The sequence below is a fragment of the Hippoglossus stenolepis genome, chromosome 12 (assembly GCF_022539355.2).
Source record: "Hippoglossus stenolepis isolate QCI-W04-F060 chromosome 12, HSTE1.2, whole genome shotgun sequence".
NCBI classification, from domain to species: Eukaryota; Metazoa; Chordata; class Actinopteri; order Pleuronectiformes; family Pleuronectidae; genus Hippoglossus; species Hippoglossus stenolepis.
The window spans coordinates 19,900,257-19,923,890 of record NC_061494.1 but is presented as its reverse complement, the minus strand read 5'-3'; the positions used below and the strand labels follow the sequence as shown (position 1 = coordinate 19,923,890).

At 42.7% G+C, this 23,634-nt stretch overlaps 2 protein-coding genes across 2 annotated transcripts; both read left to right on the top strand.

Annotated features, from left to right (window-relative positions):
* Nucleotides 1-1,286: 1,286 nt before the first annotated feature.
* mtrf1l (mitochondrial translational release factor 1-like) lies at nucleotides 1,287-6,257 on the top strand. The gene is made up of 8 exons (XM_035172564.2): nucleotides 1,287-2,166; nucleotides 2,721-2,800; nucleotides 2,907-3,011; nucleotides 3,280-3,358; nucleotides 3,740-3,903; nucleotides 4,285-4,402; nucleotides 4,809-4,945; nucleotides 5,280-6,257. Exons 1-8 carry the CDS (start codon nucleotides 1,749-1,751, stop codon nucleotides 5,490-5,492), a joined length of 1,314 nt encoding a protein of 437 aa, XP_035028455.1. The 5' UTR covers nucleotides 1,287-1,748; the 3' UTR covers nucleotides 5,493-6,257.
* A 198-nt stretch (nucleotides 6,258-6,455) lies between these two features.
* Nucleotides 6,456-23,462, top strand: desi2 (desumoylating isopeptidase 2). The gene is made up of 5 exons (XM_035172566.2): nucleotides 6,456-7,108; nucleotides 15,046-15,118; nucleotides 15,229-15,322; nucleotides 17,138-17,279; nucleotides 19,274-23,462. Exons 1-5 carry the CDS (start codon nucleotides 7,070-7,072, stop codon nucleotides 19,547-19,549), a joined length of 624 nt encoding a protein of 207 aa, XP_035028457.1. The 5' UTR covers nucleotides 6,456-7,069; the 3' UTR covers nucleotides 19,550-23,462.
* The last annotated feature ends 172 nt before the right edge of the window (nucleotides 23,463-23,634 follow it).

The following is a 23,634-nucleotide window of genomic DNA, read 5'->3' as shown; positions in this document are numbered from 1 at the left end:
ACAGTATGTGTAAATAGCACAATGTGTATAATCCTTCATAGTTCAGTTTCAAGTCACATCACCTCGTTATTATGTGACAGATACTGTAATTGAAACTAAAATCCTCCTACAAGAACATAATTTAATGTTGTATCAGTTACTGGGATTCAAATCAAAGCAAACTCAAAAAGATGAGACTGAGCTGAATTCTCTTCTGTCAGTAATCCTGCTGTTTGTGGGAAGCAAATGCTAAAATGCCTGTGAGACACAGGACTGTTTAGTTCACACCTCTGCCCGGAATGTGGGTCTCTTTCATTGAAACCTGACAGGGGGCAGTTGGGGGATGTGGTAGTTTGGTTTAGTTTACATTAGCATGTGTGTTTCAATTTAAACTTCTCACTATTGCATGCATTTTATTGTAGTAAATAGGCAAAGAGGCCAGGGAAGAAATCCACGCTCAACTCATAACCAAAATCGAATAAGGTGCTTTTTGATAAGAGGGAAACAAGGAAGTGAAACTCTAGAGGAGATTAGAAAACTATCTGAAGTCAGTGACAGACAGAGACACAGAGACGCAGAAAGTGTGAAGCTGGGTTTATTTCCGGGGGGGGGGGGGTTGACACCTTCTCAGCATACTGCATTATTCAAATGGGATGCTTCCAGGATCAACTCCTTGTTTAAATTCAATGTCCAATTTACACATCCACGGAGTCATTTTAGTTACAACTACAGAGCAGGGCGGGCACAGCAGGCCACTGACAGCTCAGCACTTACTGCCTGTTGTGCATTTTATGTGCAAGTTTCCATCAGCAAAACTAAATATCCACTGAGGCCTTGAGTCCTGCACCTCTCCCTTATCCAGACACCTCGTCTTTTAGAGTGGCCCTGAGTAAATGTTATACTTCTGACATTATTGCACATGCTGGAGTTTTTATTGAAATTACCAATTGAAACCCTTTAATATATTGTTGCTTTTGCAGAAGAATTGGATTTATAACCAATGCAAACACATATAAAGCAGGGAGTTGTGGATTTATAAAGAAAACAATCTAAGTTATGGTCTTATATTGTTTTCTTTATCTTGTATCATATCCCCTCATATTTATTTCACTCTCCAAGTTTGAGTGGACATGTGAATAGACAGGAACATGGACTGAATTAAAAAAGGACGAAACTTATCATATTATAGGGAAACTGGACATTATCAGAAACTGTAGGAGTTACATACCTCCTGTAGATGGCAGTCATGCAACACTATGGATACAAGCTGCTGTTTAACCCCAGAGAAGAAGAAGAAGAAGATCCAATATGGCTGCGCCCTTGCGTGAGGTGGTGAAGGAGCAATATTTCTACAACAACCCTCGTTAGTGACTCGTTTAACAACCTTTCAGACATTCGTGACAGGAAACAGGTTCGTTTTAGTCACAGCGATGTTTCCGATGACAGGAAACACGTGAGAGAGGCGTTCAACAGCTTTTTATTTGACTTGAAGGTCTCATTAGATGACGAGAAACTGTCAGTAAAGTGTTTAGTCCAAGTCTAATGTTAAAATCCATTGTTCAATAGCAACAAGTAAAATTACATCTGTTTCTCTGAGTTTCAAGTTTTCACTTATTGTTGTTTTAGTTTTTTTGCGACGTGAATCTCACCAAATATGAAATTTCATTAAAATAAAGTTGGTGGATCACACGTTTGCCTGAAGGCCAAGTCCAACCTGGACATGTTTCTGTCGTGTTACAGTCAATCTTCAGACTAAATCAGCTCATGCGATGGCTCTCAGAAGAGCTGTGACCCGCCTTCTCACAGGAAATGAGTGTGTCTTCAATAGGTTGGCACATCCTCTTCAAAAATCACCAAGATTCCTCAGCCAAATTGTTGGATTTCATCACCACCGATGCAGTGGTGCAAGAACTGTTCACACCGGTGCACCGTTGCTGGGGGCCAGGCTACTGTCGGTGGATGAGCTGTTTGCCCGCAGGTCTCTGCAGGAGTACCTGACGAGGATGGAGGCAGAGTACAGTGAATGTCTGACAGTAGTGAATCACAGTGCGATGGAGGAGCGGTGCAGCGAGGAGGAGCTGAGGGCCAAGAGGAGCAGGGTGTCGCTGCTGGATCCTCTCGTCCAGAGCATCAGGGAACTGGACACCAAACACAAAGAGATCACAGAGACTGAGGCACTGCTGAGAGGTGAGACTGCTCTGCTGCCGCCCCACAGGGACAGTACACAGATTGAGTGAAGTTATTGGGTGGAATATGACTAAACCACACATGTCTTTTGCAACAAACTGTCTCAGTCGGTACTTAATTCAAGGCTGGGGTTATCAATGTCAGATAGGAAGCACACAGAAAATGTACCTACAAAGTAAATTTAGTTCCTGTCTGAACTACCAATGGCAATATTAGTCATTAAGGAAAGGAGTAAAGGAGAGGGTGCACTCACAAACCTTTTAATTACCTCCCAGGTTAGGTTTCAGGCGCAGCCCTTTCTTCCATAGCACAATGTAAGCACTACTGATGCTACAGTTGTCAGAAATCATGGATAAAAGTCCTCTATTCCTGTGTTTTGTAATTGTATATTGCAACATTGACTAGATGGGAATCATACAAGTTAAATGAAAGAAAAACAACTTAGTAGTTGCTATGAAGTAGTTCAGTACAATCAGAGATATGAAAGGGTTGGATCCCATGGTCTAAATATTTTGGCAATTTCTCACAATTTCCGTTTTTGTTTCTCCTGAAAGATGAAGACCCTGCACTTCAAGAGCTGGCGGAGCTGGAAAGAGACGGCTTATTGCAAGATATTCAAGACCTTAGACAAAAGGTAGAAGTGAGACGTTTCAGTTCAGTGACATCCTAAATAAACATGTTAACTAATGTTAAGTCATTAACTAACTGAAGATGTTTCCATTTGCTGCTTCACCAATCAGATCCTGGATCTGTTGATCCCTGAGGAGGAGGCTGATCTGAGCGACCTCATACTGGAGGTCACAGCTGGTGTTGGGGGTCAGGAGGCCATGCTGTTCACTAATGAGGTGTGGAAATAATTATAAGTACCTGAATAGTAAATACATAACAAAGTAGAAGCACATTTCCCCAAAGAAAAAAACAATAGATACATTTTATAACAAGTTGGACAAAAATACAAATGTAAGTTTTGGTCATGACCCTATGCACAGAAACATCATATGATTTTCCACCATCAGTAGAAACATTAGAATGAGACTCATCATTAAAATAGATTCAAAAAATCACAACACATTCTGTGTATTTGCCTGATGACTGGTCTCTTCTCCTCTGAAGGTGTTTGACATGTACCACGGCTTCGCTCAGCACCACGGCTGGTCCTTTGACGTCCTGGAGCACATGACCAGCGAGATAGGTCGGTGGTCAGTTCAATCCAAGCATAACAAACGATTCCTTCACGCATTTAGTTTTCACCTCCATGTTTTTTTCTATTTCATTTTAAATATTTATTGAATTTTTGAGGAAAACACTAGAAAACCTCCAAATGCCTTCAGGGACATATCACTCCAAGATATGGTGTGGAAAACAAAAACAAGTTGAATAAATAAAAACTAATATCAGCAATATTCAGCATATCGTGTATATATTGATATCCTATAAACTAATAACTTATTTTAAAGTATGAAATGACTAAATCTCATGTCCACCAGTTTGCAGTGAGACTCTAAAGAATCCCCTCTATCATGAATTAGTGACTCACATTCCAGTATTGGTGTTCTTTACTCCCCTCATCCAGGTGGACTACGTCACGCCTCGGCCAGTATCAGCGGCCCCGAGAGCTACAAGAGATTGAAGTTCGAAGGTGGAGTCCATCGAGTGCAGAGGGTTCCCAAGACTGAGAAACAGAGTCGAATGCACACCAGCACCATGACAGTGGCTGTACTCCCCCAACCCACAGAGGTACTGTTTGGATGGATGGATGGATGGCACAGAGAAATGTTTTCTTACAGGAATCATTGCAGTGAAAAAGTGATGGATCATTAAGGTAGAAAAAGTTATTTTGTTGAGATGGGAGTATTTTTTATATTTTGGCAGCTATTGCTTGTTCTATGTTAGTCAATCAGAAACAATCTACAAAAATACGTAAGAAAGTCTTATGTTGGTTTTAATTTGGGGAAGTTTTCCTCATTTGATATAATAAAGTGCCTGTTTTAACGGTTCCTTCCTTTCTCATTAGTGTTTTAACACTTATTTACCATGCAGCCAGGTGGATGAGAGTTGTACTCTTCTGCTTCTGCTAATTTAGACGCAACTAAATAATTGTTTCTGTGTTCTTTTCAGATCTCTTTCACAATAAACCCGAAGGACCTGCGGATAGATACTATGAGGGCAAGTGGAGCTGGAGGCCAAAGCGTCAACACCACAGACAGTGCAGTCAGAATAGTTCATCTGCCGACAGGTAGAACAACTTGTATTGGAATAGTTATAATGTTGTTGGACTTTTGTCTTCATACACATACGAATGGTACCCAATTAATCCCCTGACACTTGAAACCATGATGCTGTTAATAAATGCATTTCATAGAGAGTGGAAATTATGAAATACCAAGAAAACAGCAAAATATCTAATTTTAGAACTTGGAAACGTCAAGCTCTGATTGGTGCACACAAATACACCTCAATTGAGCTCTACCCACTTCCATCCAGCAAATACAAAAATGTTTCATGTAAATTACAAAAACTAACCAAACAAAACTGTATTCATGTTGGAGAAAACAGGTTCTCAGGACCTTTTGCAGTGACTAATTTGTACATGTAAATTATATGGCCACACGAGAACAGTTGTTTTGTGTGTGTTTTATTAGGCGTGGTCGCAGAGTGTCAGCAGGAACGATCCCAGCTGAAGAACAAGGAGAAAGCCATGAAGGCCCTGAGAGCAAAGCTGTACAGCAGGAAGCTGGAGGAGGTGACCAGCAAACGCTACAACCAACGTAAAGTACAGGTGAAGACAGTGACATACTTATAATTTGATCTACCGGTGGAGACTTTTAAATTAATATCAAATACAGTTGTGACTGATGAATAATGCTATCTCTAAAATTCTGTTTATAGGACGTTGTCATCAGTTACTATCGAAATAAAATGTAATTAACCAGCCAAACGAATAAATTAACACATTGTAAAAAGCAATTTTGTGTCTTGTCTGCTAAAAAGTAGTGTGAATAATAATCAGTGGTGAAGAAAAGACAGCAAAGCAAAACCAAAGCATTGAAGAAGTTAGAACATAATGTCAACAAATGGACCAAACAGTTATTCATTGTTTTCTCTTCCTCCAGATTGGCACCAAAGGCCGATCGGAGAAGATCCGGACATACAACTTCGCCCAGGACCGAATCACAGACCACCGGATCGGCATGACTGTGCACGATGTCAAGAGCTTCCTGCTGGGAGAGGAGCAGCTGGACGAGATGAACTCTTCGCTGCAGGAGTTCTCCAACCAGGAGACGCTCATGGAACTGCTGGGAGAAAACGACCAGGGAGGCTCATGAGTTTGTCTCAGAGGAAGAGGGATTTTGTGGAAAGGTTCTTTCTACATAAATACAATATATTATATATTGTAGGTCTTTGTTGTTGTTGTTGTGCGTCAAATTCTGCTCTGGAAACCACAAGGAAAAGGACCAAGATGGGGACCAAGTCTCAATGCTTTTCAGGGAACTGATATCAATGAGTGTGGGCAATGTGGTGCCGCTTGATTGAATATAAATAAGGACTGTTGGGCCTTGGTAGAGGTACTGTCTCTACTGAGTGCTACTCTTGTTACCTGCGAGCACAGGAGCTCACATTTACAGCCCTGTGCGTTTGTTTGTAGAAACAACTGAACAGACGTCCAGGAAACTTGGACACGTGGAATGATGCAGTTGGGAGTCAGGAAAGAATCAAGAGACTCGGATAAAGGATGACTCACTAAATTCTCTTGATTTCTCAGAGAATAATTGATGGATCTCGATGTGAAAAAACCCCAGACATGTTTAGGGGACTGTCATCTATAAGCAATTTGGTGCAGAACCAAATAAAAATACAGCTCAGTGAATTTAAATGTGATATCATACCGGGTATTGGCTTAGTAGGGGACTTACTTACTAAAAAATACTTAATTATACAACAAGTTATGTTTTTAATGTACTTTTAAGTTGATAACAATAAAAAGTGACATGCTTTTCATTTGAAAAAGTAGTTTCCCCATTTCCCACCCTCATCTACCTCCAGTCTTGTTGTCATATTACTGCTTGTGTTTATAAACAGTTTTCATGTGACATATCTCTATAATTATTCATTTGAAGTGAACACCACCTTGTTTCCCGAACACCTAAACGTGGTTGTCACATCTTGTCTTTCTTTTTTTAATGCTGTATAGATATAGTTTATTATGATTATTGAATATTGGTTTGTTCCATCTACCATAAGAACTACATCACCCACAATGCCCGCAGGTTGATGAATCGAGTGCGGTTGTCATCGCTCCGCTCGCCCACCCTCCCGGACCACTGTTCCCCCAGCGGCCGCATCCTGCCCCGGCCGCCAGCTCCGGAGCTACCGTTAGCAAGCGGATAACAAGGGAGAAGGAAGTCGTGGTTTCCGTTGGAATACCTCCGCGTCATGTCGCTTGGTCTAAGTAATTTGTCTCGGTTTGGGTGAAGATGAAATCACAGATCCTCAACGCGGCTCCTGGAAGACACATCCCCCCGCGCGAAGTCCGCCTTTTCAGCCCGACCTCGGTTAGCGCGTCCGTCCGTCCTGCCAAGCGAGAGGCTCCGCTGTCCTCCGCCGCCGCTGGAGCTCTGTGAGGCGGGGAAGGCTCCGGACAAAGCCCGTCAGATGTTGGACGGTGGGAACATATCCTCGGACCCGCCGCGATTTGAAACCAGGCTGTGGAGCTGAATTTGTCAAATCCGTCGTGGGAAGCGCCGGGGAAAAAACCAAGGTGGAGGACCGAGGTCTATTTTCAGAGAGGGCGAGAGTTCGGATCTCTCACCGGGGGAAAGGAGCCGAGGAGCGGGGGGTGTGAGGAGGAGGAAGACCCGCAGAGAAGAAGGGACGTAGCGGGAGGAAACTGCCGCTGCCAGTGATGGCAAACGAGCCGATCATCCTAAACGTCTATGATATGGTAGGTGGAAATGTACCAATGGGTGTTTTTATTAATTATTGGCTACTTTATCAAAGGACAACGGTTCACTGTTGTTTTGGCGTAGCCATACCAACAATCCCCGGACGTTACGCCAAACTCCATGATAAAAAACTGGTGATTTAAAGCTGAATTAGTTTTCAGCAGAGGTAAAAAGAATAAACTTAAAGACTGAAGCCTGTTTACCAATGACCTTATATCAATCCTTAATTCGGCCTTCATTCGTGACGTATAACTCAGCTAATTTATATTTTATTTCACATTTAGGGGATTTGGTTCACCTGCTCTTTCTCAGCAGAATACACAATGGGACTTGGCAGCGAGGAGCTGAATTAGCAGCAAAAAGTGACCTGAAGTGTCAGATGATGTTAAAACACACAGGTCCTGTAACAGCAGGATCTCAAGTCCAATCAAATATACTTTGTTGTTCACATGGGGACGTTTATCTTGGTCCAAAGTAGCAGCTGCAGAACAACACAGTGTGTAGCAGACAACTAAAAACAGTACACAAGGACATAACGTGTAAGAGCCAGAATAATAACGCAGAATAAAAGTGAGTTGAAAATTGCACCTTTACCCTCAAAACACTTAAAAAGATAAAACACTAAAAGGACATAAAGCATTAAAGACGAAAGACGAGTTTAAAATGTGCTTTTTAAAAATGGGAAATAACCCCTAGCTCACTCACTCACACACACACACACACACACACACACACACACTCACTACTCACTCACTCACTCACTCATATATATATGTCTTGTTCTGTAAATACCGGGTTTCCGTATGAGGAATGGAGCCAAAACGGTACTTTCTAGTCTGCTGTTGCCAAAACAGCAAAGTGGCACAAGTGAAATATTTACAGTAGAACGTGGTCACCACAGTCAGTTTTTTTATTCCCCCCCCCTCTCAGCTGCTGTCATAGAAAAAACATGGGGTTTGAAACCAAAATGCTGCTAAACCACAAGTGGATGTCAAATTTCACCCCATCGACTCTTCTCCTGGGGAGGAAACGCACGTCTCTTTGTTTCAGAAGGAGAATTTGAGTCATGGTGTTGTCACCACGCAGGGGTGAGTCAGAAGGGGGGGGGGGTTGAAAGTGATGGATCTGTCGATGAATCATTGATTGATATAGATTCAGTGTTGGACAGAGTACGCTTACAACTGGACTTGAATTGTGCAGGGCTTCGGCAGGAGACGTGCTTTATTTGGGGTTTAAAACCTCCCTTTTGTTCCATCCCTCAATACTTTGAAAAGTTAAGAAGACACCAGGAGACACCTGAGAAGATATATTTCTATTCCTGGATCAATAAGAAGAGCCTCCTCCTTTAGAGAGAGACCCGGTTACTTTACTTCTATTTTTAATCTGATTTATTGCTGTTGTGCTCCCTTTTAACTGATGGTCAATATATCATCTCAGGCCCTTAGGTCTTAACGTTGGAGGCTGTTTCTTATGGATTAACACTGAGGGCTACAGGCTCATTCAACAGTGAGAACCTGTACAATTCGCTTGTAGAAAATAGTGGTACAATATAGTCATATATAACCATATAGTTATTGCATTTGTTCCATCTTGTCTCTCTCCTCTATACCTTCCTTTCTTCTGCCTCTTGTCAGTTTCTCTTCTCTCTCCTCCCCCCTCTCTCCCTTTCTCCTCTCCTCCCCCCCCTTCCTTCTTTCACTTCCTCTTGGCTTTTCACTTGACTTGCTGTCCACATTAGTTCCTTCTCTGTAAAGACCACTGAAGAGCTTTTATCTTTCTATCTGGTTTCCCTTCTAGTGAACTGCTGCAGGGTTCCTCTGCACACGTTGACACGCTAACAGAAGCTTCACATGCTACACATATCTAACACGCATGCATGGAAATTACTTTTACAGTTGCTCGTTGTGTGTTTCCTTTGTGTGCATGTGAGAGTGGGAGAATGATTGCGCATTTTTACTCAGTGAAGGAATTCCGTGGTCTGTGCATGTGCTTGCACATCGACTCACACCCATGCATATTTTTATTATTTCTGTTCGTGCTGCTGTGGTAACCAGACTTTTGGCTTGTTTGCAGTGGCGTCCTGGTGCTCATTGAAATCAAAGGGATGATGGCTGCTCCGGATTCAGTCTTTCCTCTATACGCTTCCTCTGTGTATCGATTAGAGAGCTCAGACTTGAGTAGTGTCCGAAAAGTGGCCGACCGTGTTATGGCGGTTTGGAGTGGCTGATTGGCTTCATGCTCACTGACTGACCAGTGGACTTTCTGTCTACTGGTTGATTACTTGACTTAGAGAAAAGAAAAGTTGATTATGAGGCCAAATCTTTTTCATGTCAACATTTAATACATTTTGAAACACAGATCAAGTCCAGTGAGACTTTGTTGCTGAATAGCTGCTTTTCACACATGCACCAAACATTTTTCCTGTACTTTCCATAAGGGGCTGAATGTGAGAACGCAAATGCCCACGTCAGTTGCTCAGGACATTTTCTGGAACTTTCTCCTGCCAGCCCCCTCTAGTAAAATGGGAGTAAGAGCCCAGGTGAGAATACAGCAGGAACATTCCTGGAAACTTCACAGCAAGCGAGTGGACGTGTTGAGGACATTCCTCACACGTGACAGACGGGAGACTGGAAGATGTCAACTTGGAAAGACAATGAGATTTGAGAGCTTTTGGCGATGAGGTCCGACACACCCCCCACCCCACCCACATCATGATGCTAAGCTAATCAATCCTGGCTGTATCTTCATATAACACTGGGATTTGCGATAGAAAACCTGAGCCAGAATTATATATATTTTTTTAGACAGTCCTTAGTTTTCTTAGTAGTCTTAATGAAGTGAATGAGGAGGCCATGTTTTATGATGCAGTGCTTTTACATGGTCTGAATGGGGCCCTAATTATTGGCTTACTGAACAGTTGACTGACTGGTTTGGGTGACTGTCTGTTTGCTCAAAGGAAGTCAGGAAACTGTACTGACGAGATAATAGCTGAGGTCAGGAGAGTGGCGACACACGCTCCAGGACCCCCACCGCCATCATCAGATGTTCACACTGTGCAAGCATGAGCAGCGTTGGTGAGTGCTAGCTGAAGGGCAGCCTGGCTGTTGGCAGGGGCTGACACGTTGGTCAGTGTGGGATTTGTTCCCTCTAAGAAGACACTGAAACACCTTACTCAAAAAAAACAGATGAAACATCAACTTCCCCTCTTTTACATTTGAGGATCAATAACGTCACGTGACTTTCAGGAATATCTGGCACCGGCACAGACGCCCCTCACCCTCTCCTGCTTCCACCATTCCCATTCTGTCGAGTCCTCTCCTCCGTCCCGCTCCCGTCTCTGCTAAGTGGATTTCCTGGCCAGCTCTGAGTGCTTCAGTACGCTGCTCTAATGAGACAGCATTATCTGCACGCCACCTGTCTGTCTCCCTGCCAGCCGGACACCGTGGACTGCTGTATCTGTGTGTTTGGACATTAGAGCGGCTTGTGTTACTCTCTGTTGGTGGAAGGTTTTGCTGTGGCTGCTGCTCGGGATCTGTCAGGGACGTGCAGCAGTCATTTCTTTTCAGTTTACAAGGTAACGTGTGCCAAGGCTAAAGAAACACATGAGATAAATGAGAATGTAGTTTCACTGTGATGTTTGTGGGAGACCACAGACTCAGCTGGTGTAGTGTAATGTCGCAACATGTAGCACTGTTTAATTTAATAGGTCTTGCACAGCTCAGAAGTTGAATAAAAACTCATACTTAGGCACAGGTTTAGGCATTAACACAGTTTATAGTTTATTAGCAATTCCATTCAATTTAAATGTTTTTAATATCACTGTCCAACTTCTTGAATGACCCTAATCGTGGTTTGATCTGATTACAGGTGTAATATTTGTGGTTTTCTATAGTTTCCTTCCCTCATTCTGTCTGTTTGTCACTTTGGTTTCACTTTACATGTTCCTGCTGCAGCAGTGATTCTAAAGACATTTAATATCTCCGTTCTAATTATCCTGCTCGACACTGTCGGCGGTGATAATCCCTTAAAGAGGAACATTACAGCCCAGGAATGCAGCACGTGACGCTGTGATGATTAAATATATTACATACATTTAACTGCAGCACCCGGTTCCTCTGCGTTCATCTGTCTCCCTGTGTCTCCCTCCCTCCACTCGTCCGTCTTAATTTCATTCATTAACACGTAGATATACTGCTGCGCTCCCACAAACGCTCATCTCATCGTCCGTGCTGAGGAGGAGGAGGCTGCTTTTAACAGGCTTTGAAGTAACGAGCGCTAAGATAAGAGTCTTATTTCACTACCCGGGGGGCGGGGGGGGGTAAACCTTCTGTGTTGTGAACAGATAGGGAAGCAATCCGCTTTTTCTCACTGAGTCGCTTACCCAAAATGTTTTCACACACACACACACACACTCATCCTACATGGAGGTTTCCACTCACACTGAAGCGCGTGCTTTTGCAATTACAAGTATCTAACTAACACTCCACTCAGAGGGATTTGGAGTAAACATAAGCTGCTTTCAGACAGGAGCTGAACTCTAGGCTTTTTCCTGACATTTTCCAGAGGCTCTGTATGAATAAAATACGAAACTGGGAGAATATAAATGTCTCTGGATGAATACGAGTTGCCATAGACACAGACGAAGATGTCAACTCGGAATGAAAACAATGTGTTGTAAACACTTTGCTTTTTCCGCAGTGGAATCTAGTCGTCATTCTCTACCCCAGACCCCACCCCCATTGTTGAGAAGGACCCAGGAAATCTCCTGCTGCGTTCTTCATATTTGAAATGTGTCTAAAAAACTGGGTCTGGGTATTTTCCGGAGGTCATGTCTGAAAAAGGAGGTGAAAAGGCTCAGTGGCGAGTGTCACAACCTCCGTCTTTGTCTGTACTTCCACCTCGTGAGCTGTTCTCTGTTTGTGAACTTACGAAAAGACTGTTGTGAATCCAGTGGACTAAAGCAGCCTCTGTGTGTCTGTGACACCAGCAGATATAAACACAGACGGCTGTAATTCCCAGGCTCAGAGAAACAAACAGAAACAAGCAGGATTTCAGTAATGCTTTTTCCACTGTTTACATAATCCTCAGATGAGATTGAGTGAGACATTTATCTTGCCTGAAAATAAAGTCACTTACTGACTCTTGCTGTAACCTTTAGTTTTTTTTTAACATATCAACCTGACTGTATGTAGGTCAGGTAACTGTGTGAGACATCAGCCTGAAACGTTGTGACTCAGCAGGCCTATGTTGTCTGTGATGGGTCAGTATCATTTACTTGACCAAAGAATTATCTGCAGTATTAGAAGTTTGAAATACAATCAACTACACTACAGTAGGTGAAGTGTGTTTTGTAATGCAACACAGTGGTGCAGTCACAGTGTGACTCATTGTTCAGCAGTATTTTCTTGTAGTGGTATTACAACACAGGAAAAAAAACCGAGCAGTCCCGTTAACAGCGTCATCTCCTGACTATGGTTTCTGTTGAAACAGATCATTGACGCATCACCCTCAAGTTGATCAAGACTGTTTTGTGTTGACGGGTTCAGGAGAAAGACGGGATTATTGAAACATTAGTCCATACTCAGCCATTTCAGCTCCACCCACTTGTGCTGCGTGAGGTCACCACTGATGAATGAAGTGTTTTCATGTTTTAGCTCTGCACTGTTTTCTGCCTTCTTTAACCTTCTTATTCATTCTCACGTGAAGAAAATCCACTCTTAAGGAATTCAAAACTTGATCTGTCGTCTAACTTTCCTCATTCAGTCACCTCCCTTCACTGCTCATCCTGGGTTTGCTTCTCTTCACAGTTAGAATCTCGTTTTTCAAAGAGGAGACTCTTCACTCCAGCTTCACTTAGTACGACAGCATCAACTAAAATACCTACAAGTTTGTTATTGTCTGTAACAAGTAGGGAAGAGCTCTGTATTAGGGACACAAATAAAACACAAATATAACACAAATACAACCAAGTATATAGAACTTGAATTCAGAAAATGAAACATAAATGTACATCTTTTCTGCAGTGTTTTTATTTAGTTAAATAACAGTTTTCCTATCGGTGCATATCAGCAAACATAAACACTGATATGTCCGTGAAAGGTTCATATCTATATTTCTATATATTAGTCAGGCTTTACTTTCAATAACTCATTAAAACTGCTCTGTCTGTAATGTGATGCAAACAGCCAGAGGTCAGTGAAGTGTCCCCATTACTTTTATGATCACAGTTAATGTTTTAACTCTTAAGATGTAAAGCAGATATGTGTTGCAGACCAGCAGCTCTGCCAACACCAACTATGTGCAGTTACATGCTGTACGTGTAACTGCAGACAGGAAGTAGGAGAACAGTGTTAAATGGTTCACAGTGGTTGTCAGGCTGCTCAATACGTTTTTGCATTGTAAATGTGAGAGTCTGAACAACAGAAGGAGAGACTGATTGTGCAGAGAACTTGATACTCGCTCCACCTGGTGTCTCCTGTAACTTGAGATCACTGTGGTGTTTAATCTGAACCTGCCTGAGAATCATCAGGTTTTTCTTCACTCTCAAAATGATCCAGGGACAGTTTGTCTGTACATCTGTGGGTGCATTGAAAACAGGAAGTGCTCGTAGTTACTTAGCCGTAACCTTTACTAATGCTGATTTGCCTTTTTTGTCTCAATTCTGTCTGAAGAAGGTTCCACCGCATCAGCCTTTGAAAAGACTTAGACACCTGATATTTCTATGTGATCAATGGATCAGTTTAGTTTGAATTAAATGCATATGTGAGAATTAGCATTCCCCCTCGGTATGAATTTTGATAACCTAAGTGGTCCCCAGACTTTTCATCTTGCCTTAGGTCAAAAGGTCAAGATAGCGAGCATGGTACTGGACCACCACCATTAATTATTACTGTGAATTATTCATGTCACTCAATGTGGAATATTGTTTGTATGAGTGATTTGTATGAGTGACGTTATTGTGTAATGTATTATTTCACCATTCAGCACATTTAGATGAAACCCCGTCACCATCATCTGCGACAAAAGATCTTTTTCACACAAACGAACTCTGCCGAGCAACAGCCCGTCCAATCACCTTGTGGCCATGGCGTGTTTGTGCTGAAGAGATGGACGCTCATGTCCGAGATCACTGATTCTCAGTGCTCTGTCTTGTGTGTTTGTGTGTGGGCCTGTCTTTTTATTGTCTGTGTGTGTGTAAGAGATCTTGTGTAAACACCAGAGACTCTCAGATCTTATTTCAAGCACATCACAGAGTGGTCGAGTGTCAGGGAGACGGCGGCTGTCATTGAACAATAAGCAGTTGAGGGTTAATTCGGTTTTATGGATCTGTATTAAGTCTGTTTACACGATTCTTCTCATGGATCCTGTTTGGATTTTCCACCGTGTGTTTCTGCTGAATGAAAGTTTGCATTGAGGCATTTCGCAGCCACAGCACAGCACAGCAAGCCATCAAGGGATTTCAAGCGTGATCCGAACATGGATATTGGCTCTGGAGCTGCCATCTGTGGGGCTCATACAGTCTTCTAGATGTTTCCAAGTTGAGGTTACATCATATAAAATAATTAGAATTTTAATTGTGCAGTGATCTGCTTCTTGAATGTTTATAAAAATGTGACAATAACTCTGAGTCCACTACAGAGCCAGAGCAGCGACTGGAATGGACAGACAGCGTATTTCAGATGTATTGATATTGTGTATATGCTGTTCTTTGCAGGTGTTGTACTTTAACTGTCAATAAATTGTGTCAGTCACTTTTCAAGCAAAAATAGGGAATCGAGTTCAAATATCTTCTGTTTGCAGCCTCTTAAGTTAAAGGATATCCACCTTTTCTTTGCTATATGTCTAAATATAAACTAAATATTTTGGTGTATTTGGACCTTTTCTCATAAAAAAATAAGAATTGAAAACCTAATAATTGTGTCTCTTTCTGTCTCAGTACTGGATCAATGAGTTCACCAGCTCTCTGGGCATCGGAGTGTTTCACTCAGGGATTGAGATCTATGGAAGAGGTAAGATTAAACAGATTTATACGACACCACACATTATCAGGTCAACTGCTTATGATTATGATTCTGAGAATGTGCTCAAATGTGTGGTTTTGTGTTGTGTGTGTGTTTAGAGTTTGCCTACGGCGGACACCCGTACCCATTCTCAGGGATCTTTGAGATTTCACCCGGCGATGCCACTGAACTAGGCGACACCTTCAAGTTCAAGTAAGTTTGAGGTATTTGGTCTTGAGTCAGTTTTAAAGTCTCTGTGTGTAGCTGAGGTGAAAAGGGAAGACGAGGAAATGTAGCTGCTTCTGTGTTGTTCATGCGTTTCACTGTGGACAAAGACACTTGTGTGTACACACAGACCATTTTAACACAGAGATAAAGCCTAGGTCACACTTGGGTCGGCAGTCAGTGAGGCTGCAAGACTCAGTCTTTCGGTACATCGGTGAGTGGATTGACATGCACTTAAGAAACTGAATGTCTTCTCTAGTGAGGTGAGTTTTGCTACCGTCATGAAAACAAGAAACTCCTTTGTTCATAATCAGCGTCGATCAGATGGTTTCTCCTGTGAAACCCAGATTTTCTTCTTCATCTACCTTTTATGTTTCCAAAATAAAAGGTTGGGATTCCAAAGCTTCTGTGTGTACCCAGTCAGTTAATGTGTCTTCTTCTAACGAGTTCTACTGCTCGAGGAAAGAGAGATCAAATAAAATACATGGGAGAGGAGTAGAGAGAGAAAGAGAAAGAGAGAACAGCGAACAGCATGTGACAGACATTTTTTTAGCTTTCACACTTTTTTCCTCCTTTCGTGAGGCAGCTGATTTGTCTCGGAGTGAGAACAGAAGAGACAGAGCAGAAATAAAGTGACAATTTCCCCTCACTTGAGATACTGTACGTGAAAGAGACACTGGGATAGAAACAGATGCATAGAATCACGTTCGGTTTACAGTTTTTCAATATGAAGATTAATACAGGTAAAGTCAAGCTTATTGAAAGATGTAAGTAAATGAGATGGAAACGAAAAAAGGCCGCACGATGTAATGAAACCCGTGTGATTTCAGAAAAACAAAGGTGTTGAGCTGAAAACAAGTTGGTTGATAGGAGCTGCAGAAGTGAAAGTGCTTGTGAACACGAGTGCAGTGTTTTACTGAAGTTGAACTAAGTGTGTTTCGGTGGTGAGACAGAGTTCAATATGTTTGTGTGTTCCAGTTATCAGCCAAGGGTCTGTGTTTGTGTGTCTGTGTCTACCCAGAGCTACTGTGCTGCTGTGTATTACTTCTGCTCTAGTTGATCTGCCCTGTGGCAGACACACACACACACACACACACACACACACACACACACACACACACACACACACACACACACACACACACACACACACACACACACACACACACACAGACAGACATGGTGCTCAGACACACTTGCTGTCTCCATGCAGGCCACTAGACCATAAGTATGGATCATCCAGGACAAAATGCCACCATGTCCATGTTTCTTTCTCAGGCAGAAATCCACCATATTGGTCTGATACCAGTGAAAAACCATTATTCAAGAAATGTTTCCCTCCTTAAAGAGACCAAGCAGATCACTCCAACTGCTTATTGAACAGATCAATGTGTGGTGAATATATTTAAAGTTGTGTTATTTTCTCTAAAACGTTCATCAAGGAGGTTTTTGACATGAATGCCAAACAGTATTTGTTCTCTCTTACTGTTTTTCACAATATTTATGATAGAAAAATGTTTGAATGGAAGGTAATAAGAAAAGTAGTGTTGTGAAAATGTAAGGCAATGCAGGAAATAGGCAAAAACTTAATCATGTTTAAATTAAACTAAACTAAAGGGACCTAGAGACAAGGGAAGACAGTGTTGTAGGTCATTACTCAACAGTTCTGTCAGGTATGTCTGAAAAAAACATTTAATACAATGCACAGATTAAAGTGTGCGACAATGATTCCATGTATTTCATATGTGAAACTGTGCAGAGATGGAAGTGGGTGAGTAACAATGTTCACACTTGCCTCTGCAGAGAAGCCATAGTCCTCGGCAGCACAGACTTCACAGAGGAGGATGTGGAGCGGATCGTGGAGGAGATGGGGAAGGAGTACAAAGGCAACGCCTACCACCTCATGCACAAGAACTGCAACCACTTCTCCTCGGCGCTATCAGAGGTAGGTGTACTTACACACAAGCACAAGCACACACACACACACACACACCAACACACAGGCCGGCACACTTTGTTTTTGACAAGCTCAACTGAACTTACCTGACACGAGGTCAAAAAACCCCCAAAATAATGAAATAATGTGTAACCCTCGCTGTGTGTGTGTGTGTTGTGTGTGTGTGTGTGTGTGTGTGTGTGTGTGTGTGTGTGTGTGTGTGTGTGTGTGTGTGTGTGTGTGTGTGTGTGTGTGTGTGTGTGTGTGTGTGTGTGTGTGTGTGCGCGTGCGCGCTTATGAGCAGCTTATCCTTGTGTGACTAATGAGCAGGGAGTCTTACAGTTAGCATCTAGCACTGAGATGGGGATTAGGACACTGATACAAGCCCAGACACGCAGAGCCAGCTGACACACACACAGTAACAATATTCACACACAGTAAACACCACATCTGAAGATACTCTTAAAGAGAAATGCACAGTTTAAACGTGTGATATGATATAAACAGAGACACAGTTAACCGGGGGGGGTTAACTGTTGTCACCTCATCAAAATGTATGGTTGCCTTAAAGAGGAGATGAAAAGGATTTAACACGTAGGTTGGTTGTTGCAGCAGCTTTGAAAAATCAAGTGTGACGATCAATTGTGCAGAGAGAATGTGCGACGTGCGTCTTTCTGAAACACAAATCAACACACTGCACCCCGTTAACACTTTCAGTCTCATTATGTAAGTTGATTATTTGGATGATGCCACTGCACAGGAATCGCGTCCTTAAAGGTCAGCGGAGATGAGAAGATGTTCTCTGAGGGGCAGTTTTCTGTTGTTTATGTTTATGTGAAGGTTCTGAGGGTCACATGTCCTCAACGATAACCGATTTATGCCTCTTCTCTTGCCACCTAGTCTGCGTTATGTTTATCCAGAGTCATGCTCGGTGTCTGCTGAAAAAACCCCGCTGATCTGCGGTGAACAGCTCATGTTGGTGATTTGAAACTTTGTGAATGTAAACGGGTATAAACACGAAGCCGGTGTGAATCCTGCAGCTAAAGCCAAACTCTAGACCAGGAGATTGTTTGTGGATCAACCACAGCTCCCTCTGGTACATTTAGGATTTCTCCTCCGAGCTGTGGCTGTGCTCATCTGAGTTCATGAGCCTAAGTGATATGCGTTGATTTCCTCCTGTCACAGCACAATCATCTCTGACTGAGGTGAGGAATCTTCTTCCAGCTGACACAGAGCAGTTGCTGCAGCATTAACATAGTTTACAACCATGTGTTGGCTGCTTGGGATGTGACACAACACGTAAAGTCATCGGCTCCACGAGACGTTTTTAAGAAAGCCCACTGTCTCCGTCTCGCATGTGGCTTAACAGACAGCCCGTCAGCATCTGTGATGATGTTTTGATTAAAGTACATTTAAACCTCTGAGCTTCTGGGAAACCACATGTATCAAGATGTTGTAAAAGCACTGACAGAGCTAAGTGGTGATAATAAGCCCTCACAATGACAGTGTTGGTCGGCTAAAGGCAGAAGGTTAGAGAGAAATCCAATCCTCCAACTAACTCATGTACAAGCTGCTGGTCCCTTGACTCTTGCCGGGCTGCCACTGTTTCTTCCTTTAAGGCGCAGAAAGTCAGGAAATGTCACATCGTTCCCCTGAGGTTTGAAAAAACGTTTCACTCGGGTCACCTCACAAGAGAATGGCAGGAAGTATTTTCCAGTTACACATGCATGGTTTCAGATTTGTTTTTCTTCCACTGAAATCTCAGCTGAACTTGGAAAAGACAGATTATGTCCTCAGACGTCTTCTGACTTGGAAAATATGTTTTGGTTTAGTGAACAAAGGAAAGTGAAGATTTATTCAAGCCTTTAGTCCATTATGAAGGTTCTTTTTCTTTTAATTTACTAATCAATGAATCGACTCATTGTCACAGCACCAGAGCTGTTTTATGAACTATTTTATAACATTTTCCTCTTTCTCCTCCTCTGCTCTTCTCTCCTCCTCAGATCCTGTGTGGCCGGGAGATCCCTCGCTGGGTCAACCGTCTGGCCTACTTCAGCTCCTGCGTGCCCTTCCTCCAGACCTGCCTGCCCAAAGAGTGGCTGACCCCGGCCGCCTTACAGTCCAGCGTCAGCCAGGAGCTCCACGGAGCTGGAGAGCTGGAGGAGGCCGAGGACGCCGCCGCCAGCGCCTCGCTGGCCTCCATGTCGCCCTGCTCGCCCTCATCTTCCTCCAGCCCCAACTCCTTGCCTCGTCACTCCCGCTACCAGCCCCGCCGGTAGAACCTGCGAAGCCTGCTGGGAAACACAGGGCTGGACTTGTGGTCAGCAAACAGAATAGCTGATGAGTCCAGCTACAGTCGGTCAGGACCGTCCTTGAGCAAGGTCCTGGACTGCTCCCTGCTCTGGGTAAGAACGTCGGCCAAATCCCTGCAATGATCCAGAGCACTGGAATAGTTTCTCCTTGCAGGAGGAAGGAGATCTCGCCGCTGACAAAGGCGGGATCGTCTCCCAGTGAACACGGCTGACAACAGCTGACAACGTCCCCTACACAATTCACTATTTCCCCCTCAAGACTCGTTCATTATTTTACCTGCCATATTACCGCGCAGAATGGAAACAGGGCTGGTTTCTTTCTCCACCAAAGTGTTTCGTAATTTAGGAACATTTACCAGCCACATGTAGAATTTACCAGCAGTTATTTAATGGATGGTGCTAAACCCAGAAAGAGAGAACACTGAAAGGGAAGAGCAGGCCTGGATCATCTTAAAACCATGAGTCCAAACCAAACGTCCCAATAACCCGTCTTAATGGGGACAACTCTTACTTTTTTCTAAGGTTGTGGTTTCAAACTTGAACTCTGACATGAGTGGAACAAATACTACTCGTCAATCGTTTTAAAGATGTTTGCAGCTGAATAATCTAAAGCTGCTTTTAGACAAATTTTCAGGAGGTGCTTGTATGTAAGAATGCAAAAGTCAGAATGCGAGTCAGTTGCTCCGGACATTTTCTGGACCTTCTCCTGCCAGCCCCCCTTGTAAAATGTCTGAAAATTGTCCGAAGGTGCCCATGTGAGAATGCAGCAGGAAAATGTCTGGATGGGCATGAAACTGGAAGAAGAAGAGCAGCAGGAGAAAATGCCAACGAAGATGTAAACTTCAAAAGACAATGACATTTGAGAGCTTTTGACAGTGAGGGCCGTAAAACCAAAACCCCAACCTGTGATTTCTGTAGCGTAATTTATACGTCGTGTCCTGCGTGCTCTACCCAGACGCCCCCCCCCCCACCCGAATGACAATCTCCTGCTGTGTGTTTCATATGTGAAAGGCAAAGTCCACAAAATGTCTGGACCCAATTTTACGGATATTTTTACGGATTTCATGTATGAAAACGACTTAACTGCTCCGAGCTCAGTTGGGCGAGAAGCCTTCACTTCCACGGGTGAATTTAAGGCCCCGAGAGAGCTGTCAATCAAATCAAACATGCAATAAACATCTAATTCACCTCTCGTCGAGCACTGGTATAATTTGACTGTGGCTGGTAAATATATTCTATATGATTTGGTTTGTGAAATGTTGAAAGCAGCCGGTGGATTTTGGACTTGAAACACTTTTCCTCAGAATGCTGTGCGCGCGTCGGGACCTCAGGCTTCTTTTTCTACCACAGAAAGCTGGAGAGACTTGAACCAGAACTACAATCAGCCTCAATTTCCAGACACAGATGAACTGATCCAGGACCAGAGTCTAAATGGGAGAAAAATCCCCATCACACCTGGGAGGGGTTCAGTTCCAGCTCATCTTTAAAGACACAAATTTCCAACCTGTATCAGCCTGTGAACTAATAACCGGTTGTTCCTTCACCAATAATGTGATCACGTCAACTATTATGGTTGCGGGGCAGTGACTGAAAGGTTAGAAGATTTTTTATAACCTAGAGGATTCTGGGTTCTGCGAAATAAAATAGTGAATTCTTTCTTAGTAGCAACTGCCAAGGTGCCTTTGAGCAAGGTACTTAACCTACAAGCTTCCCAGAGGCCACCAGTAGAGGACTACTGTGGTTTTACTGGACCGCTCCCAGTCGTCAGCGTGTTCATCATCTGTAAGTGGGAAGCAAAGTGTTTCGTCTTCACTCCAGTAAGTTGGCGGCCATGATGTCGGTAAAGTGGGGACGTGTGTCGTTAACTGACCTGAGGTCAGAGGTCAGAGGTCAGACTCCTCACGTCTGTCCAGTTAGGGATGTCGCACACTGGTGTTAATTTAAAGCATCACAAACTCATTTCAAGCTTTTATTTTGAAAGATTATACTTTAACTTTACGTTGGAAAAACTGATTGAAATCATTGTGTCGCTCTCGTTTAATCACCTTAAAGAAACAAATGATGGTTTTACAAGACAATGCTGCTTTCCCAAAAAGACAAGCACCTCATCTCAAACTCTCTGGATGCTGTTAACACCACGTATGCTGCACAATGCGTGTCGTCCCAGACAAGTGTCAAACATATATCTCCGTCGATTTTACTTGTTTTCCTGGACGGCTGAGGACCGGACGACCAGCGGGAAAAGTTCGTCTGTTTGTTTAAATCCTTTATTGTATTTCGATGATATTTTATGGACTCTGGCCTTTTTGTCTGTTTTGTTTATGTTTGATAAACTCAGGACTCAAAAAAGGCATTGTAATATATTCCTTTAAACTTTTTTATCCCACGTTCTACGTTTGCGTTGTCGCTGCTTTTTCTACTGCAGTAGTCACTCCATAGAGCTTTTGAAGAACGTGGCACTGTGGCGGTGCAGTTTTTATACTCCTCTCTTTGATTAAAGAAGACAAAAGCTTTTGTTTACAGCCCAGATGTTTGTATATGAGCCTGTGCTGCTCTCGGTTTTCCTGTGTTTGCACACTTGTATTATACAGTAAGTGGTTCGTATCAGCCATCGACTGTTTATCCAGATTGACGACGCGTCTCCTCTAAAACCAAACTTTGAACAAACATCAGTGTGATAAGAAGCACCTAAAATGACAGAATCCATCTTTGATATAAATGTATTTTAACGTGTACATTGACTTTTGACCTTTTTTTATTCGGTCCGTGTCCCATCCACTAACATGGCAGAGGTGGGGTTCATGACCTATACTGCATCCAGCCACTTTGGCTTCACTTTTTGGGGAGGCGTCATGTCGTCCATCTTTATAAACAGTCTATGACGTCAACAACCTGCCAACTGGGCCACACTTCTCCACATCTCACACACACACACACACACACACACACACACACACACACACACACACACACACACACACACACACACACACACACACACACACGTTCTCTTCCCAACCGTAGCAGCGTTTCCAGGTTATTTCTCTTTTAATATTTTCTTTATCCTCAACCGATTGGATTTCTTTTAAACATGGAACCTTTTGTCCTCCTCAATCCTGGACTCAGGATACTTTCAGTTACATCGTTTTGATGCAGCGTCCGACACATTTCAGGACTTTTATTTTCTGATAAACAAACCAAACAGAATCAGTGTTAAAGCGGGACGCACTGTAAACCAGCACATTCTTCTAATTCACTCGATACGAGAGTCATTTTAAATGTCTCTTTGTAGATCTGAATGTGAAAACTTTATTTTGAATGCACTGACACAGACTGACTCACACACTTGTACTGCTAATGTCGGTGCCATCTGGTGGCTGGCATTTGTACTGTTGTCTGCTTCACACAGACACTGAGGTTTTTCCCTTAACCTTCATAGCGTCACATAATGTGTTTATCTTTAGTTGACAAATACACAGTATCTCATGGAACACTGTTTAAACAACACGTGTCACCTTTCATTTCTAAATGCTGAGGAATAAAACCGTAAAGTTCAGATTACGTTTTAACACAATAACTCACCTTCTGTCCTTCCTCAGTTTTTCTCAAGAGACATTTATTTATCACAGATTTCTTATTTTCAATGGAATCCCTCATTCCTTGAGTAGTAGTTGTTTTTATGGTAATAGTAAATGTCCTGTCAAATTGTTCTAATTACACCACTTGTGTGAGCTATGAATGTAAATGAGGAAACCCCAGAACCCCCCCCTCCTCCAAAAAAGAATGACTTCAGCTGTTTGTTGGTAAATTGTCACAGAGACTTCAGAACAGATTTATACCCTTGTTTGAAAGTTATTAAAGAGAAGATCTGTGACTGTCATCGTGTCATTGCTGGTTTTATACATTACTTTACTGGTTATGATCGTCGACTTTAACGTGGAATCCCAAAGTGTTTTTTTATTTAAAATCTAAAACTGAAGCTGATAGTTCAAATACTCATGCAGCTAAATACGTCAGCGACTATGTTCACATGGAAACCAATGTTCAGATTA